General features: G+C 39.3%; 5 protein-coding genes across 5 annotated transcripts; 4 read left to right on the forward strand and 1 right to left on the reverse strand.

Moving 5' to 3' along the window:
* LOC104740824 (wall-associated receptor kinase 2-like) lies at positions 7,796-10,411 on the forward strand. The gene is made up of 3 exons (XM_010461532.2): positions 7,796-8,785; positions 8,865-9,038; positions 9,118-10,411. Exons 1-3 carry the CDS (start codon positions 7,942-7,944, stop codon positions 10,305-10,307), a joined length of 2,208 nt encoding a protein of 735 aa, XP_010459834.1. The 5' UTR covers positions 7,796-7,941; the 3' UTR covers positions 10,308-10,411.
* On the forward strand, positions 10,982-13,637 carry LOC104740826 (wall-associated receptor kinase 2-like). Its single transcript, XM_010461534.2, has 3 exons — positions 10,982-12,084; positions 12,179-12,340; positions 12,429-13,637. The coding sequence occupies exons 1-3, from the start codon at positions 11,247-11,249 to the stop codon at positions 13,616-13,618; spliced, it is 2,190 nt and encodes a 729-aa protein (XP_010459836.1). The 5' UTR covers positions 10,982-11,246; the 3' UTR covers positions 13,619-13,637.
* On the reverse strand, positions 13,685-14,594 carry LOC104740825. The gene has a single exon (XM_019235275.1). The coding sequence runs from the start codon at positions 14,553-14,555 to the stop codon at positions 13,857-13,859; it is 699 nt and encodes a 232-aa protein (XP_019090820.1). The 5' UTR covers positions 14,556-14,594; the 3' UTR covers positions 13,685-13,856.
* On the forward strand, positions 14,879-16,060 carry LOC104743430 (F-box protein At1g30790-like). The gene has a single exon (XM_010464514.1). The coding sequence runs from the start codon at positions 14,879-14,881 to the stop codon at positions 16,058-16,060; it is 1,182 nt and encodes a 393-aa protein (XP_010462816.1).
* LOC109128659 (F-box protein At1g30790-like) lies at positions 17,237-17,716 on the forward strand. Its single transcript, XM_019235481.1, has one exon. The coding sequence runs from the start codon at positions 17,237-17,239 to the stop codon at positions 17,714-17,716; it is 480 nt and encodes a 159-aa protein (XP_019091026.1).

Raw genomic sequence — 19,630 nt, forward strand, 5'->3', positions numbered from 1 at the left:
TGAAAATCTTACTTATCAAGTATGAACAAGGAGTCAAGCTCTATGAACATTAATCTCCTTGATGAGGTAAAAAGAATAGTACAGAAGTTACCTCAGGCTTTTGTGGATTCTGTTGGAAATTTGGATGTCTCTGGTTCACTGGTCAGCCATTGGATTTTTCATAAGTCGGATTCTGGATTAAATCTGCAGCATTAATCCACCAAGGCAGTACACTAAAAAGAAAAATCATAGTTCCCAACAAAAATTTTGACTCAATAAAAAAATTTTTTTTTTCTGAAACAAAAACGAAAACGTAGTTAGTAACTGCCTCCCCCAGACTTAAACAACAATGTCCCAGTGTTATCAAGTAAGAGATTGGCGAATAAAAATAAACAAAAATGAATAAGTATTGAAATTGTGAACAAAATCGTGTTACCAATCCGGATGTTCTGTGTCGACTGATGCTGATGGTGTGTCGGTCGATGCACTCTACAGATGCAGAGAATTCGAACATTACTCCTGAGTTAGCTGCGATTAATTCATGTTTCTCTCACTCCTGGATGTTAGCACTGCTAAGAATCACTCAGACAAATGATAGATAGAAGTTCATAATTCAATACAAATTCAAACTGACTCAAATCAAAAATAAAAATGACTCAAAGTGGAAAAGAAAAACCTAAGAGTGGGTTGCCTCCCACTAAGCGCTTGTTTTCAGTCATTAGCTTGACTGTGTCGGATCTCAGGCATCCGGTGGATCGGAACATGGCAGTGAATGCTTCCGAGAAAATGTCCTCTTCATCCAAGGTGGTGTATAAGCTTTAGGTGCATGAGATTTGCCAAGTACATGAGGAACATGACCAAGGCGGGACTTAGGAATGGGTGGCTTTCTTTTAAGTCCTGCAAAATCATCAACAGAAGAAACAAGTGCTCTATGATAATCTCGTGGCTTGGTTAACTGCAAAACAGTTTTTGTACCTTTGAAATTTTTATTGATGATAGGTGAAGATTTAGGAGAAGAAGATGCATACCTTGGCCTTACCTGTGGCTTATGGACTGTGGAATGGTGAGATTTCAGCTTAACAACTGGTCTAGGATTTGCAGCTAAGGAATCAACTCGAGAATCTTCGGTTTTGGACAAGTCCGAGCCGATTCTGGACGATGTGTCGATCGATGCAACAGCTGCATCGATCGATGCTGTGTCTGCAACTCGTGTCTCTTCAACGATTCTGCAACTTTCCTCAGCTATCCGTGTTTCCAGTACAAAAACGTCATCTACCAGCAACTTGTCATGGATTAGAACCTCATCACGGTCTCTAGTACTGATTAGATGATCTCCACTCCAATCTTCAAGCTTAATAGCTTGCTTACTCACTTCCTCAACAGTTGTTATCTCTTTAACATACCCAACAGTAATGTCTTCATGAAGCTCTATGATCGGATCATCATCATAAACAACCTCCACAGAAAATGTCTGACCATCAATAGTGGGAACCCTTCTCAGCTTGTTCATCTTAAATTCCATGACCAAATCATCCACATTCAGAGATATGTGTCCCTTCTTCACATCTATAATGGCACCAGCTGTGGCCAAGAAAGAGCGTCCTAAGATGAGAGGATCACTAGGCTCTGTGTCATACTTCAACACCACAAAGTCAGTGGGAATCATGCAACTTCCAATCTTGATTGGAATATCCTCTAGGACACCTTCAGGAATCCTTCTGGACCGATCAGCTAAGATAAGAGATATCTTAGTTGGCTTGAAGTCTGTCATCCCAAGTCTCACAACAACAGAATGGGGCATCAGGTTAATACTAGAGCCAAGATCACAAAGTGAGTGAGGAAACCTTCCTGTGGAGATAGAGAAATCTAACACAAAACTTCCAGGATCTGGTAACTTCTCTGCAATCCTACTCTGAATCACTGCACTTACTTCCTTAGAGACAACCACCTCTTGCTTCTTATCCTTCTTCCTCTGTGGAGGCTGCTGCAACAGAATTGAGCTGACATCCTTGGCTAGCAAAGCTCCTTCCTCAGGACTCAAACCATTGGTGACCATTCTCTTGACATACCGCTTAATCCCAGGAGAAAACTTCACTGCATCAACCAAAGGCATCTCTATCATTACCTTGTCCATCATAGCCTTGCATCTAGCTTCTTCAATCTCCTGTTTGGATCGTCTAGGCTTAGGAAAAGGGACCTTAGGCTTGCAAGCTTGTTCTGAATCAGATGGTTGAGCTGGAACTGAAACCGGAGCTGTACGTGGAGCGCGTCAATCGATACTGATGGAGCATCGATCGATGCTCTCGTTCTGGACTGAGTTCGGCTCGATAGATGGTGATTGCATCGATCGATGCACTGTGTTGGCGTCGATCGATGCTGGTTCAACAAACGTATCTTCGTCTCCTCCCTTCACTAAAATCGCATTACAAGCATGGTTGGGGTTCTCAGTTCTTCTAGAAAGAAGCTCCTCTTGTCTTTTAACAGACCCATCAATCTGAATAACTTGATTCTCTAGCTTCTTGACATGAGTGTTTAATGCTTCGAACTTTCCAGTCAGCTCAGTGTATACAGAATCAATCTTTCCATTGAAGTCTACTGTTAACTTCTGTTGACCTTGAAGAATCTGCTCAATCATGGATTCCATCTTGCTCTCTGAATTGGGTGGAGGGAGGGGTTGGTAAGAAGAAGATCCATAGGTCCTTGTGAAGTTGCTGTTTGGATTTCCTGTGAAAGAATTCTTCTGACCAAATCTCTGATTTTGATACCCAGCTTCATACACATAGTTGACATCTTCTGTAATCTTTGGCTTTGGCTCAAAAGTCTCAACATCTTCAGCAAAATGAACAGACTTCTTTCCCACAAGAAGATTGTGAACTGTATCCAACTTAGCATTCACCGCAGCAAACTGATTTGAACCATTGCCTTCATGTGCTCTTCTCCGCTCTAAGTCTGCATTGTTGGTACTGTTGCTTGATGCTAGCCTTTCTATCAACTTTTCTGCCTCATCTGGGTACCTTGTCTTGAAGTTCCCATCACTAGCAGCATCCAAAGCCATCTGATACCTCCAATCAATTCCGCTGAATAAGATACTGATCAGCTGCACCTCTGAGAACCCATGATGCGGACAATCTCTCTGGTATGCCTTGAACCCTACCCAAGCAGCTTTGTAAGATTCAGCAGGTCCTTGTCTAAAGGTTGAAAGCTTAATCCTCAGCTCATCGCATCATCATAGAAGTAGTTCAAGAATGCCACCTTGATGTCATGCCAGGTTGTCAGAGATCCCGGTCTGAGTTGCCTGAGCCAATGAGAAGCTTCCCCAGCAAGAGAGTAGGGGAAAAGCTTGCAGTAAAGATAATCCTCTGTAACTCCATTAGCCTTGATGCTTGTGACTATGTCCTCAAAGTGCTCAATATGGTCTAGAGGCTTCTCATGCGGCAAGTTCTGGAATGGCCTTTGTCCAACAAGAGTGAAGTAGGCAGGCTTCAGCTCAAAATCATTCCTGGGGAATGGAGGAGGGACAATTTCGGAGCGGTTCTCATAGAATAAGTCTGGTCTGTTGAAATCCGCAAGAGTTTTGACAAGTTCGCCATTGTCGTCCCGTCGCCTCTGAACATTCTCCGCATCGGCTCTGGCATTGCATCGATCGACGCCAAGGTTGCGTCGGTCGATGCCTTCCTGGTTGTGTCGATCGATGTCATCATTGTGTCGATCGACGCCATGTACATTCTCATCGGCCACGACAAGTTCTTCCTGAATAACCCGTCCTGCAGCATCAAGTTTCTGGCCTTGCTCGTTGTACACATTGCCCTCTTGATCCTTCAAAATTCCAGCCTCATCAGGTCTCAATATGAGTGTTTTGACATCTTCACTGACTTGGCTGCTTTTGTGTTATCACGCTCTAGTTGTCCTAACTCTTGGTTTGTAAGCTTAACAACCGGACCAGTAGGATTTTTCCTGGTGCTAGGCTTAGGCATGTACCTAAAACACACAAGAGAAAAGAAACAAAAGCGTGTGAGTAAAATAAGAAAAGAAACGTGGTATAAATGTAATATTTTTTTTTGTTTTTGTTATGAAAGATGTCCATTGGCTATAAATGATCCAGGTTAGTTTCCATTTTTTTGTAAATAAAGTTTTAAAAAAATTTAGTTGAATTATAATTTCTTTTACTTTCTCGGTATCAAACATTTTGATAATATATAGAAGTATTCCAAATGAGCATGGAAATAGAGAGTGCCGAAGAAAAAGCCCACTTTTGGGGGTCAACTTTAATCTAATGGATGAGATTTTTTCTATTATCTCATCTAACAGGTTTAGAATTATCAATTATCCAAACAGTTGCAAGTTTTTTATTCTAATAATCGTGTTTCTTCGTCGTACCCCTATCTTTTAAAAATCGCACCTATTAATTTTTACACATTTTTGTTTCACACTTCTTTATTTTCACATCTCTTTGTTTTTTATATATACAGATTTTTATGAACTTTGAAAAAAGTTTTTGTTCTTTGAGTATTATATTATTAATGATCTCACCATTTGTTAATGATCTCAAAAGTTGCAAAGTTTCGATCCAACAATTGTGTTTCTTCATCGCACTCCCAACTTTCCATGTTGGCACCCCTTAGTTTTCACACATTTTTGTTTTAAACCTCTTTGTTTGTATAAAGCTGCAATGTTTTGATCCAACGATTGTGTTTCTTCGTCGTATCTCTAGCTTTCAATGTTTGCAATTGTTAGTTTTCACACTTTTTTGTTTCACACCTTTTTGTTTCACACCTCTTTGTTTCACACTTTTTTGTTTCACACCTCTTTATTTTCACACCTTTTTGTTTCACACCTTTTTGTTTTCACACCTTTTTGTTTATATATATATACAGATTTTTAGGGACTTTGAAAAGAATTTTTGTTCTTTGAGTATTACTAATGATCTCACCCTTTGTTAATGATCTCAAAAGTTGCAAAGTTTCGATCCAACAATTGTGTTTCTTTGTTGCACCCCAACTTTCCATGCAAGCACCCTTTAGTTTTCACACTTTTTTGTTTTACACCTCTTTGTTTATATAAAGTTGCAATGTTTTGATATAAAAATTGTGTTTTTTCGTCATACCCCTAGCTTTCGATGTTTGCACTTGTTAGTTTTCACACATTTTGTTTCACACCTTTTTGTTTCACACGTCTTCATTTTCACATCTATTTGTTTTTATATATATACAGATTTTTATAAACTTTGAAAAGAGTTTTTGTTCTTTGAGTATTATATCATTAATGATCTCACCCTTTGTTAATGATCTCAAAAGTTGCAAAGTTTCGATCCAACAATTGTGTTTCTGCATCGCACCCCCAGATTTTCATGTTGGAACCCGTTAGTTTTCACACCTTTTTGTTTGACACCTCTTTGTTTATATGAAGTTGCAATGTTTTGATCTAGCAATTGTGTTTCTTTGTCGTACCCATAGCTTTCAATGTTTGCACTTGTTAGTTTTCGCACATTTTTGTTTCACACCTCTTTGTTTTTACATGTATACAGATTTTTATGGGCTTTGAAAAGAAATTTTGTTCTTTGAGTATTAATTATTTAATGATCTCACCATTTTTTAATGATCTCACCTTTCATTTATTATCTTAAAAGTTGCAAAAAGTTTCGATCCAACAATTGTGTTTATTCGTCTCACCCCCAGCTTTCCATGTTCGCACCTGTTAGTTTTCACGCCTTTCTATTATCTCATCTAACGGTTTAGAATTATTAATGATCCCAACAAATGCAAGTTTTTTTTCCAATAATCATGTTTCTTCGTCGCACCCCCATCTTTTAAAAATAGCACCAATTAATTTTTACACATTTTTGTTTCACGCTTCTTTATTTTCACATCTCTTTGTTTTTATATATATACAGATTTTTATGTACTTTGAAAAGAGTTTTTGTTCTTTCAGTATTATATTATTAATGATCTCACCCTTTCTTAATAATCTCAAAAGTTGCAAAGTTTCGATCTAACAATTGTGTTTTTTCATCTCACCCCCAGCTTTCCATATTGGCATCTGTTAGTTTTCACACCTTTTTGTTTTTATATATATACAAATTTTAGGGACTTTGAAAAGAGTTTTTGTTCTTTGAGTATTATTAATGATCTTACCCTTTGTTAATGATCTCAAAAGTTGCAAAGTTTCGATCCAACAATTATGTTTTTGTCGCACCTTCAGTTTTCTATGTTGGCACTTGTTAGTTTTTACACCTTTTTGTTTTAAACCTCTCTATTTATATAAAGTTGCAATATTTTGATCCAACAATTGTGTTTCTTCGTCATACCCCTAGCTTTCAATGTTTGCACTTGTTAGTTTTGCATCTTTTTGTTTCACACCTCTTTGTTTTCACACATTTTTGTTTAGATATATATATACAGATTTTTATGAACTTTAAAAATAGTTTTTGTTCTTTGAGTATTGTTTCACACCTCCAAGTTTTAAAAATTATGATTATTATTTTTTAATTTATTAATTAACATGGTTCACTCATCTTCGTTAAAATTTGGATTGTTTAATTATTGATTCCTTCATCTAACTTTTGTTTGGAGTCGTTTTCCATTTATACACGCATGATCATTTCTTCCAAATATTAATCTAGGTAATTGATTGTGATTTCTAATTTTTCATAGATTTATCTTTTTGTCGATTTGGTTGGTTGCAGCTATGAGCTCTTTCTCCCTTATTCTCTTATTATTATTTTTTTTTAATTTCGATAGAATAATTATTTAAATTTTGTTTTATGTGAATATTTTTCAAAATTGATTATCTGAGTATGATTAAGTAAACCTAGATTTATATATCTAAAACATTATTCTTTTATTGTCACTAAATCGATTTTTTATTTTTATATATACAACAAATATTTTGTTTTATTAATTTGGTTGATTAATCTTAGTCATTATTTATGACTTTTATACTATACATTTAAAGAATTACCATAAAGTTTTTACTCGAAATGTGAATTAACAATGTTAATCATTTCAAGTTTTCACTGGACGGGCCGATATTCTAGTAATAATAATAATAAAATATTTTGAGGTGGAAATAAATGTCATGAAAAAACAGAGTAAATTTGCCGTAAGGAAAAGAAGAGAGATATAGCCGAGACTGAAGTTGATGAAGAGCGATCACATTGTATGGGGATTCCTTGCAATTATACCAACCTTTTTAATCTTTGAATAGTAACAAAACACAAATTGGGTACCCCACTATGAGGGAAACGAACAAGATATCAAGAAACGACGAGAGGACCGAGACCTAAAGTTGTCACTGTTCAACCTAAGCAAACGTACACGTTGGGGCATGAAGCATGCATGAACGTCCTCCTCGCGTTTTACATTATTTGGCATGGTCTTGTTTTGTGTATTTGAAATTTAGTCTTTTAGATTCGTGCAATGTCTGAAAGAATGGGATCGGTTCTGCGAATATAAGTGTAATTTATGTCGTAATGAGGAAAAACAACTCGTGAAGTAACAGTGTGTATAACCACTAGAATGTTTTTTCAAGGAAAACAGAGAGCCTTATTTTACTACATCTCTCCTCTTAAGGCAAACTTGCATATTTCAATAATAATTATTATAAGAGATTTGTGAGGTGGAAATAACAGTTAAAGAAAGGGGTTAAGTTGCCTGGATATCAATAAAAGTAAGAGTGGCGATAGAGATTGAACTTTAAATGGTTGACAAGTCCACTACTTAAGTGTTCTACTTGCGTTACATTGACTTGGTCTGATCTCTCTACTTAAATACTGTAATAGTATAGCAGCTTCCTGCACTTAAGTAACGAAATGGGGACAGGTCAAGGGGAACAAGTCAAGAGAACATCTCAAGCGTGGAGTTTGTTTTCTTAGCTTTAAGAAGCCTCGGGCAGATAAGAGAAAACTTAAAAGAAACAAATTTAGAGAGATCGAAAGAAAGTGAGAGAAAGAGGGAGAAGGAGAAGATGAAGTTGCATGGCTTGTTCTTGGTGGCTCTTTTCTCCATTGCATATACGCAGCTGGTCATGGGGAAACCTCAACCTCACGAGGGTTGCCCAATTAGATCTAGATGTGGCAATGTCACAATTGAGTACCCTTTTAGCACTTCTCCAGGTTGTTCCTATGCCGACGATGGTAATTACAATCTTACTTGTAACGAGAAAGAGGAGCTCTTCTCTGGCGACATTCCGGTCATCAACATTTCTCACAGTGGCCAGTTTCATGTTCGGCTTTTGGGATCATACGTTTGCTATGACAGTCAAGGAACTCAAACTCATTCCAGCACGGCCTATGTTACCCTGGGTAGTATTTTAACTATCTCTGAACAGAACAAATTTACTGTTGTAGGATGTAACAGTTACGCATTTCTAAGAACATATGGAGTTGAAAAATACTCAACTGGATGCATATCAATGTGTGATTCTCTCCCATCGAGAAAAGGATCATGTTCTGGAGAAGGTTGCTGCCAGACCCCTGTCCCTAGAGGGAGCTCGTATGTCAAACTCATACCACATAGCTTTCGCAACCATACTTTTGTGCATGATTTTAATCCTTGCACCTACGCCTTTCTCGTCGAAAATGATAAGTTTGACTTCAATGCTTTAGAAGACCTCAAGGATCTGCGGAATGTCAGAATGTTTCCTGTGCTACTAGATTGGTCTGTTGGAAACCAGACATGCGAGCAAGTTGGAAACACAAGCATATGCGGTGGGAACAGCACATGTTTTGATTCTATTCGTGGAAAGGGTTATAACTGCAAATGTTTAGAAGGTTTTGAGGGGAATCCATACCTTCTAAACGGTTGTCAAGGTACTTTAACTTGAATTCTTTTTCTTTTGCATCACTTCTTTAATCGTATACCTCACACATACTTTTTTTCCTTCCCCAGACATCAATGAGTGTATGACTAGTAGTAAACATAACTGTTCGTATCCTAGTACCTGTGAAAACACGAAGGGAAGCTTCAGTTGTAACTGTCCATCTGGTTACCGCAAAGATTCCCATAATAGCTGCACCCGTGAAGTCAGGCCTGAATACTTTAGATGGACTCAAATTTTTCTTGGTAAACTCTCCTCACTAGTTCCGGATTCTTTCCTTTCTTAAAATACTAGCTCTTAATCACCTATGTGTGATGTGATCAGGAACCATCATCAGCTTCTCGATCATCCTGCTTGGAGTTAGCTGTATAAAACAGAGAATGAAGCATCAAAAAAACACTGAGCTCCGACAACAATTCTTCGAGCAAAATGGTGGCGGCATCTTGATACAGCGACTCTTAGGAGCAGGGCCATCAAATGTCGATGTAAAAATATTTACTGAAGAAGACATGAAAGAAGCAACTAATGGTTATGATGAAAGCAGAATACTGGGTCAGGGAGGCCAAGGAACAGTCTACAAAGGGATATTGTCAGATAACTCCGTAATTGCTATAAAGAAAGCTCGGCTTGGAGACAATAGCCAAGTAGAGCAGTTCATCAACGAAGTGCTAGTGCTTTCACAAATTAACCACAGGAACGTGGTCAAACTACTAGGCTGCTGCCTAGAGACTGAAATACCCTTGTTGGTATATGAGTTCATTAACAGTGGCACCCTTTACGATCACTTGCACGGTGTCATCTACGATTCTTCTCTTACATGGGAACACCGTCTAAGGATAGCAATAGAAGTCGCTGGAACTCTCTCATATCTGCACTCCTCAGCTTCTATTCCCATAATCCACCGCGATGTCAAGACTGCTAATATTCTCTTGGATGAAGACTTAACTGCAAAAGTAGCTGACTTTGGTGCATCAAGGCTGATACCGATGGACAAAGAGCAGCTCACAACTATGGTGCAGGGTACTCTCGGGTATTTAGACCCAGAATACTACACCACAGGACTTCTGAACGAGAAGAGTGATGTTTATAGCTTCGGGGTAGTCCTCATGGAACTAATCTCAGGTGAAAAGGCATTGTGCTTTGAACGGCCACAAACATCAAAACATCTGGTGAGTTACTTTGCTTCTGCCATGAAAGAGAACAGGTTGCATGAGATTGTTAATGGGCAAGTAATAAACGAGGACAATCAGTGTGAGATCCGGGAAGCTGCAAGAGTTGCTCTTAAATGTACAAGAATTATGGGAGAGGAAAGGCCAAAGATGAAAGAAGTAGCTGCAGAGCTAGAGGCCTTGAGAGTGAAAGCAACAAAGCATAAGTGGTCGGATCAGTATCCTGAGGAGAATGAACACTTGCTCGGCGTTCAAACCTTATCAGCACAAGGCGATACCAGTAGTAGCCGTGGCTATGACAGCATTAAGAATGTACCAATATTGGATATTGAAGCAGGCCGCTGATGTTAATGCTTTCACACAAAATCACACAAGTATCTCTTTTGTTTATAAAAAAAAGCATCGTACGTCTTTGTTGCTTCATCAAAGTAACACTATAATTTAAACAACTTAGTAAGTGTGATGATCATTCTCAAATATGATCCTTGTGTGTTGCTTGGTAAACTCAAAAAAAAAAATGAGTCAACTGGTTCGAACTTATTTGATCAACAGCTTGACTCATTATGTGTTTCGTTACTCATCAATATCTAAAAGGGATGTCATAGCTGGGAATTGAATTAAAGAAACAACTCGTAATAAAAACATCAGAAGAAAACAGAGCATGTTGTGATGAAGATGACTCGGGAGTCTTATTCCTACATCATATCGTACCACTTGATGGCAATTATCTTATTTGAATAATAATCAAAATATTTTTGAGGTGGGAATATATGTCAAGAAAAAACAGAGTAAATTTGCCGTGTAATACAAGGAAAAGAAGAGAGATATAGCCGAGACTGAAGTTGACGAAGAGGGTTCACACTGTATGAGGATTCCTTGCAACTACCAACCTTCTTAATCTTTGAATAGTAAGAACACAAGTCACTGTCAACAAAACCAAATTGGCTACCCCACTATTAGGGAAACGAACAGGATATCAAGAAACGACGAGAGGACCGAGACCTAAAGTTGTCACTGTTCAACCTAAGTAAACGTACACGTTGGGATATGAAGCATGTATTAACGTCCTCCTTGCGTTACATTGACTTGGTCTGGTCTCTGTAATCTCTATAGTTATATACTGTAATAGTATAGCAGCTTCCTGCAATTAGTGATGGAGTGGGGACAGGTTAAGGGATACAAGTCAAGAGAGCATATCAAGCGTGGAGTTTGTTTTCTTAGCTTTAAGACGCCTCGGGCAGATAAGAGAAAACTCGAAGAGCAAAAAATTTAGAGAGGGAGAAGATGAAGTTTCAGGAGGGTGTGTTCTTGGTGGCTATTTTTTCCCTCGCATATACGCAGCTGGTCAAGGGGCAACCTCAACCTCACGAGGGTTGCCAAACTAGATGTGGAAATGTCACAATCGAGTACCCGTTTGGCACTTCTCCAGGTTGTTACTATGCCGAAGATCGTAGTTTCAATATCACCTGTAACGAGAGAAACGAGTTAATCTTTGGTGACAATAAAGTGATCAAGATTTCTCACGGCGGCGAAATACGTGTTCGGGTTAATAGTTCCTACAGTTGCTACAATAGCCAAGGAAATTTGAGTAATGGGGTTTATTACACTTTTGAGCTGGGTAATTTAACTCTCTCAACCAAAAACAGGTTTACTGCAGTAGGCTGCAACACTTACGCATTTTTGAGCACTTATGGAGTTGCAGATTACTCATCTGGATGCATGTCAATTTGTGCTTCTCCTCCGGAGCCAAATGGAGAATGTTCTGGTAAAGGCTGCTGCCACAATTCTGTCCCTAGGGGGAGCAACTTCTTCAAAGTCCGGCCTTACAGCTTTAACAACCACACTTCTGTTCATAGCTTTAATCCTTGTAGCTATGCGTTTCTCGTCGAAAATGGTACATTTAACTTCGATGCGTTGGAGGATCTTAAGAATCTGCGTAATGTCACAGACTTCCCTGTGGTATTAGATTGGTCCATTGGAAAACAAACATGCGAACAAGTTGGAAACAAGAGCATTTGTGGTGGGAATAGCACATGTTTCGATTCTACTCGTGGAATCGGGTATAACTGCAAATGTCTTGAAGGTTTTGAGGGGAATCCATACCTTTCATCCGGCTGCCATGGTACTGCATAATAATTTATTGTTCTTTTTTTTACTTTTTAGTGTTAATTGTTGTCCTCACACAGTAGTTCTTGCTCTCTTTTTCCTTGGGCCAGACATTAACGAGTGTACTAGTAATAGACATAACTGTTCGGATCCCAACACCTGTAGAAACAAGGCTGGTGGCTTCTATTGTAAGTGCCAATCTGGTTACCACTTAGATACCAACACTATGAGTTGCAAGCATAAAAACGTTGGATGGACTATAATTCTTCTTGGTAAGTTTTCCTCACTGTTTCAAGTTTTATTGTTTCCTAGATCAACTCATTCTAATCATCTTTTTGTGTCACTGATTTGTGCGATCAGGAACCATCATCGGCTTCTTGGTAATCCTGCTTGGCGTTAGCTGTATGAGACAGAAAATGAAGCACCGAAAAAACACTGAGCTTCGACAAAAATTCTTCGAGCAAAATGGTGGTGGCATGTTGATACAGCGACTCTCAGGAGCAGGGCCATCAAATGTTGATGTTAAAATATTTACTGAGGTAAGCATGAAGAAAGCAACTAATGGTTATGATGTAAGCAGAATCCTGGGGCAAGGAGGCCAGGGAACAGTCTACAAAGGGATATTACCAGATGACTCCATAGTTGCTATAAAGAAAGCTCGACTTGGAGACAGTAGCCAAGTAGAGCAATTCATCAACGAAGTGCTCGTGCTTTCACAAATTAATCACAGGAACGTGGTCAAGCTCTTGGGATGTTGTCTAGAGACCGAAGTTCCCTTGCTGGTTTATGAATTCATTACCAGTGGCACCCTTTTCGATCACTTGCACGGTTCCATGTTTGATTCTTCTCTTACATGGGAACACCGTCTAAGGATAGCAATAGAAGTCGCTGGAACTCTCTCATATCTGCACTCCTCAGCTTCTATTCCCATAATCCACCGCGATGTCAAGACTGCTAATATTCTCTTGGATGAAGACTTAACTGCAAAAGTAGCTGACTTTGGTGCATCAAGGCTGATACCGATGGACAAAGAGCAGCTCACAACTATGGTGCAAGGCACTCTCGGGTATTTAGACCCAGAATACTACAACACAGGACTTCTGAACGAGAAGAGCGATGTTTATAGCTTTGGGGTAGTCCTCATGGAACTAATCTCAGGTGAAAAGGCATTGTGCTTTGAACGGCCACAAACATCAAAACATCTGGTGAGTTACTTTGCTTCTGCCATGAAAGAGAACAGGTTGCATGAGATTGTTAATGGGCAAGTAATAAACGAGGACAATCAGTGTGAGATCCGGGAAGCTGCAAGAGTTGCTCTTAAATGTACAAGAATTATGGGAGAGGAAAGACCAAAGATGAAAGAAGTAGCTGCAGAGCTAGAGGCCTTGAGAGTCAAAGCAACAAAGCATAAGTGGTCGGATCAGTATCCTGAGGAGAATGAACACTTGCTCGGCGTTCAAACCTTATCAGCACAAGGCGATACTAGTAGTAGCCGTGGTTATGACAGCATTAAGAATGTACCAATATTGGACATTGAAGCAGGCCGCTGATGTTAATGCTTTCACACAAAATCACATATGTATCTCTTTTGTTTGTAAAAAAAAGAATCCTACGTCTTTGTTGCTTCATCAATCGGCAAATTTAGAGCTTTTGTGTTCATGAATCTAATTTCCATACGACATTGAAACAACTGAAATAAGAAACACTAGAATCTAAACAAAGGCATAAAAATGAAAACATTAGAGAAAAAAGTGTTATGAGCAATGGACCTGCAATTCCTAAAATTAATCATCTCCTGTACCTCTTCATCATCGATTCTGCTTGCTCAACCCTAGCAAAAGCTTGGTAAAGAGACGGAGGAGGTTTCTCGAGCATGATCGTTGTCATCACACCGTCAAATCCTCTGTTCAAACCCATCAAAAACTCGTAACGCTGCTCCTTCTCTCTCGCCTCTTTAGCTAGTTTCGTACTCTCGCAATTGCAACCACCGCACTTACACTCGGGGACAGGATCGTACTCCGACAACTCCAACCAAGCTTTACTCAATTCCCCAAAATACTCCGCCACAGAGTCACCACCTTGCCTCAGCGACGCGAGTCTCCGACGAAGCTCGTAGATCTTCAGATCTACGCTCGGAACGAACCTGCTCCTTAGACTTTCCCACGCTTTATGCGCAGTCTCCGCGTACAACACAGACTTCACAAGCGTCTCGCTCATCGAATTCATCAGCCAAAGCATAACCATCGCGTTGCATCGTTTCCATGGTTGATAGAGCGGCGAGGAAGGTTCTGGTTTCTCGATTGTGCCGTCGATGAATCCGATTTTGTTCGTGAATCGAAGGAAATCGAGAAATCGTAGTTTCCAGAAGATGTAGTTATCTTCGGCTTCGCTGAGTTTTTCGATAGAGAAGGAATCGGGTGATAGTTCTAGATACTCTGGTTGGACATAATACGGAGACTCTTCATCTATTTTGATAGTTTTCGCCATTGTCGTAGTCACTCGTCACTGCTCTGAGTCAAATTCTAGGGGTTGCTTCTTTTTATCCCTTTCGATTTTGACTTTTTTAGTCTTGAAATATATTTTTTATGTAAACAGTTGGGCTTTGAATGGGCCTTTATATATTTTCCGTCCGGAGCTCAAAGTTCTAGGGTTTTTATCATTCCTTGGTTTACAAGCATTGTCACACACATTAGAATAGAAACCATCTCAATCAGATGATTTGTGTGAGTATGTGTTGTTAGAAGCAATCCATCTTGGTGAAGTTTCTGACGAAGACCCACCAAAAGAAACGCTTCTGCCGAGTCGACTCCATGGTTTTGTTGGGAACTGCGATCATCAAGAGCAGTGAGGGAGGTTGTAACGAGAACGATCAAAAAGACAAGCTAGTTCCGATCCCTAATGATTTAGAGGCGGAGATACTGACTAGATTGCCGGCAAAGTCTCTTATGAAGCTCCTATGTGTGTCAAAGGTATGGTCTTCCATCATCCGAAGTCAGAGATTCATCGATTCATACTACGCTTTGTCCTCCTCGACGCGATCGCGTTTTACAGTGACTTGCTGTAATGGTGTATCCGCCCCGGCTGAGTTGAAGCGTTTGTTCATATTTTCCTCTTCCTTCGAGGTGAAATCTTCTTCTTTAGTTGCCAAGCTAGACATGACAATACCTTTTGATGTGGTCTTGTATAGCAACTTCAAGTGTCCTTCCATCCACGGCTTTCTCAGTTGTTATTCTAATAATTATCAGTTCATTGTATGTAACCTGAGCACGAGGCAAGTCATTACCTTACCCATTAAAGGACCCTGCGCATCCTTGGGATATGATCCTATTGGTCGTCAATTCAAAGCGTTGAACCTGGTGTCGTCTCCTGACCGGCCTCTTAAATTTCTAGTGCACGAGGTTATAACACTTGGCGGAACAGGAGAAGTATCACGTAATCAGGTTACCACCGCTCGTTATTACCCTTTTACCGATGGCCTTTACATCAATGGTTCCATCTATTACGGTGCTTGGGACGAAAGACTAGACCCGTTGATTGCGTGTTTTGATGTTAGATACGAGAATATAAGTTTTATTAAAGTGCCTACGGATCCTCTGTTTTGGGGTGACTCGATATTGATAGATTACCGAGGGACGTTAGCTTCGATTTTTGTAAACGCCTTTAAACCTTTCCAAAGTTTCGGTTTATGGATACTTGAGGATGCCACAAAACATGAATGGTCCAAGAAAACGTTTGAGCTTCCCTTCCCTTTGGTCAATATGACTTCCCCGGGCACCAACAAGGCTGGTGAAATCATTTTTGCCCCAAAATATCTCCCAGACATTGGTCAACCCTTGTTCATTTTCTACTACAATGTAGAAAAGAAAGACATGAGAAGCGTTAGGCTCCACGGAATTGCAGACGATGAAGAGTTTCGGCGCCGATATGGACTCCTACGGGAGACGTACGTCACTATCTCACCCGAACACGTTGAAAGTATTGCCTCTTTGTAATGTGTGTTTTTTATATATTTTTTAATGGAAAAGCTTGATATAGACTTGGATTTTTCTTCTTTCAACACCTAGCAAACTTATCTTACCACTCATGATTTGCATTCTCTGACATATGTATTTTGTTTAATTGTTGTTCATGTGTTGAGTGTTTTGTTTGGTAAGAAGAATTCATTGAACTGTATGATGCAGATACCATCGAGAAGCTTGTGGTTGTTGTTTATTTATTTATCTATGTAGATTTAAGCCACTGTGGAAGTTTTAGGCAAGCAAATCTCTTGGAAAACCAACAATGATCATTTGACTTTAATTACCAGTAGGTCTAATTCTAAAAGACAGTGCAAAGAAGCAGAAAAGAGAACGTTTAGGTGAAGGTGGTCTATCATATTAAACTATAAGATTATATTGTCATCTGTGTGTCTTATAGAGACATAGACGTCGGGATATTAAATAGGAATGTAAAGTGCGTGAATAGGGGTGATCGAACCGGTCGGGATCTTGGGCTTTAGTAGTTTTTAGTCTCCATTCAATAACAAGCTATGATGTACTTGTTACATGATTAAAAAACTAATCAATATATGATTTGTACCAAATTGTTTGACAAGTCCAATTGTTACAATTACATCTTCCTTACAAGGCAAAATTAAAGATAAATGTTTGACAAGTCCACTACTTGGTCTGGTCTGGTCTGTGTAGTTAAATACTTACTAGATCAAGATTCCTGCAATTATTTGGAAAGTTTGGACAGGTCAACGTAAACAAGTCAAGAGAACATCTCAAGATTGGGTGATAGTTCAAGATACTCTGTTTGGACATAATATGGAGACTCGTCATCGATTGTGATACTTTTCGCCATTGTCGTCGTCACTCGTCACTGCTCTCAGTCCTCCTAAAGCTCTTCTTCTAAATTCTAGGGCTTGCTTCTTTTTATACCTTTCGATTTTGACTTTTCTAGTCTTGAAATATGTTTTTTTATGTTTAGTTGGGCTTTAATGGGTCTTATATTTCCCGTCTAGAGCCCAAATATTTAGGGTTTTATCATTTCTTAGTTTACAAGCATGAATTCACACTCATTAGATTAGAAACATCTCAATCATATCTGATTTGTGTATCAGCAGTGTATGTGTTTTTAGCACCGATCCAAGCTCCTGAAGGAAACGCCTTTGCCAAGTCGAATCCATGGTTTTGTTGGGAACTGTCATCAAGAGCAGTGAGGTGGAAGATGAGAAAGACAAGCTAGAATATTCGATCCCTTATGATTTAGAGGTGGAGATACTGAGTAGATTGCCGACAACAAAGTCTATGATGAAGGCCCGATGCGTGTCAAAGATATGGTCTTCCATCATCCGAAGCCAGAGATTTGTCGATTCCTACTACACTTTGTCCTCGACGCGATCGCGTTTTATAGTCACTTTATGTAACGGTGGTGTATACGCCAAGCGTGACGTTGAGCGTTTGTTCATTTTTTCCTCTTCCTTCGAGGAAGAGAAATCTTCTTCTTTAGTTGCTACGCTAGACATGACAATACCTTCTGTGGTCTTGAATTACAACTTCAAGTGTCCTTCCATCCACGGCTTTCTCGGTTGTTGTAGTAGTAGATTTCAGTTCATTGTATGTAACCCGACCACGAGGCAAGTCATTACCTTACCCATTAAATGAATCCGCGCATCCTTGGGATATGATCCTATTGGTCGTCAATTCAAAGCGATGAACCTGGTGACTCGTCCTGACCTGTTTCCTGATTTTCTAGTTCACGAGGTTATAACATTTGGAGGAAGAGGAGAAGTATCACGCAAACAGGTTACCACCGCTCCATATTACCCTGTAGCCGATGGACTTTACATCAACGGTTCCATCTATTATGCTGCTTGGGCCCCTAATCTAAGAATGGATCCGGTGATTGTGTGCTTTGATGTTAGATACGAGAAAATAAGTTTTATTAAAGCGCCTAGGGATGTTGTCTTCTGGGAGTTTGAATCAATATTGATAGATTACCGAGGGAAGTTAGCTTCGATTTCAATATACCCATATGCTCCTTTCCAAAGTTTTGGTTTATGGATACTTGAGGATGCCATGAAACATGATTGGTCCAAGCAAACATTTGAGCTTCCCTTCCCTTTGGCCGATGTGACTTCCCCGGGCACGAACAAGGCTGGTGAAATCATTTTTGCCCCAAAATATCTCCTAAACTTTGGTCAACCCTTCTTCATTTTCTACTACAATGTAGAAAAGAAGAACATCAGAAGCATTAGGCTCCACAGAATTGTAGACGATGAAGAGTTTTGGCGCCGATATGGACTCCTAAAGAATATGACCGTCACTATCTCACCCGAACACGTCGAAAGTATTGCCTCTTTGTAATGTGTGTTTTTTTTCTTTTTCTTTTTAAGGACCTTAATGTAAGAGCTTGATAGCTAGACTTGGTTTTTTCTTCTTTTTAATCAATATCTAGTTTGTTATCGTATATACCATTGATGATTTGCATTTTCTGACATGTGTACTGTTTGTTTAACTGTTGTTCATGTTTTGAGTGTTTTTGTTTGTTTTTGACTTTTTCTAAATTGTTTGGTTTTGCTAAGGTAGTAATATATATGCACAAGATATCATTGAACTGTTTGCTAGCTTGTCGATGTCGTTTATTTATCTATGTAGATTATATTATGCCATTTTGGAAGTTTTGGGCAAGCAAATCTTTTGGAAACCCAAATTCTTAACTATCATTTGAGTTTAAACTAACAATATATAGGTCTAATTCTAAAAACAGTGCAAAGAAGCAGGGAAGAAAACGATTAGGTGAATGTGGTATATCTTATTAAACTAGAAGCTTGCAGATTCCCTCCCCTTTACTGCTTCTTTCCAAGGTTATTCCGAGTTTGAGGAGGGATACTTTGCATGATCTTTATCCATTACGATTAGTTTCACGTATCCACAATAATTTTACCACAAGATGCAAATCTTGTTCTCTAAGTCATAGAAAGGTAGATGTTGACTTTAACTTTGGACACCCACTGCTTCTTTAGCTTTACCTGAGATCACTTCGGTTCCCGTATGGGTGATTTTAAAGAACATCCCAAGCTGCCTTTATTCAGATTGGGGAATTAGTTGGATAGCTTCAGGATTAGGAGAACCCATGCTAACCAGCAAACCAAGGTTGGATCCAACCCTTATGGGTGAGACTAAGTTGATGGTGGAAGTGGAATTAGACAGGCCTTTTCCACAGAGGATTGCAGCTGCTGACAAGTTAGGTAATGTCTCAATGGTAGATGTTGAGTACTCTTGGCTCCCAAAAAAGTGTGAGAAATGTGGTCACATAGGACATAAAGAAACTATATGCCTCCTTCTTCGCCAGTCCAATACTGTCTCCACTCCTTCAAAGGGTTCTCCTTCAGAGGTTGTTGCACCAATTGAAGAGCAAAATGTTGTCTCTCCCCCAGCCAACTCCACTCGCTCTTCTGAAAAAGCTCAGACAGATATTGTCTCTTCTCTAACTCACTCTTCTTCTATATCAGAAGAGGGACCATCAACACCAACTGCCATTGTACATGGTTTATCTCCTTCTACTGCGTCTTTAAA

Source organism: Camelina sativa, chromosome 14, assembly GCF_000633955.1.
Source record: "Camelina sativa cultivar DH55 chromosome 14, Cs, whole genome shotgun sequence".
NCBI lineage: Eukaryota > Viridiplantae > Streptophyta > Magnoliopsida > Brassicales > Brassicaceae > Camelina > Camelina sativa.

Excerpts from the sequence above, each read along its gene's own strand:
- LOC104740824 (XM_010461532.2), top strand. The coding sequence starts at position 7,942 with ATGAAGTTGCATGGCTTGTTCTTGGTGGCTCTTTTCTCCATTGCATAT. Across the intron at positions 8,786-8,864 it reads CCTTCTAAACGGTTGTCAAG|ACATCAATGAGTGTATGACT; the intron begins GTACTTTAACTT and ends TTCCTTCCCCAG. Across the intron at positions 9,039-9,117 it reads ATGGACTCAAATTTTTCTTG|GAACCATCATCAGCTTCTCG; the intron begins GTAAACTCTCCT and ends TGATGTGATCAG.
- LOC104740826 (XM_010461534.2), top strand. The coding sequence starts at position 11,247 with ATGAAGTTTCAGGAGGGTGTGTTCTTGGTGGCTATTTTTTCCCTCGCA. Across the intron at positions 12,085-12,178 it reads CCTTTCATCCGGCTGCCATG|ACATTAACGAGTGTACTAGT; the intron begins GTACTGCATAAT and ends TCCTTGGGCCAG. Across the intron at positions 12,341-12,428 it reads ATGGACTATAATTCTTCTTG|GAACCATCATCGGCTTCTTG; the intron begins GTAAGTTTTCCT and ends TTGTGCGATCAG.
- LOC104740825 (XM_019235275.1), bottom strand. The coding sequence starts at position 14,555 with ATGGCGAAAACTATCAAAATAGATGAAGAGTCTCCGTATTATGTCCAA.
- LOC104743430 (XM_010464514.1), top strand. The coding sequence starts at position 14,879 with ATGGTTTTGTTGGGAACTGCGATCATCAAGAGCAGTGAGGGAGGTTGT.
- LOC109128659 (XM_019235481.1), top strand. The coding sequence starts at position 17,237 with ATGGTTTTGTTGGGAACTGTCATCAAGAGCAGTGAGGTGGAAGATGAG.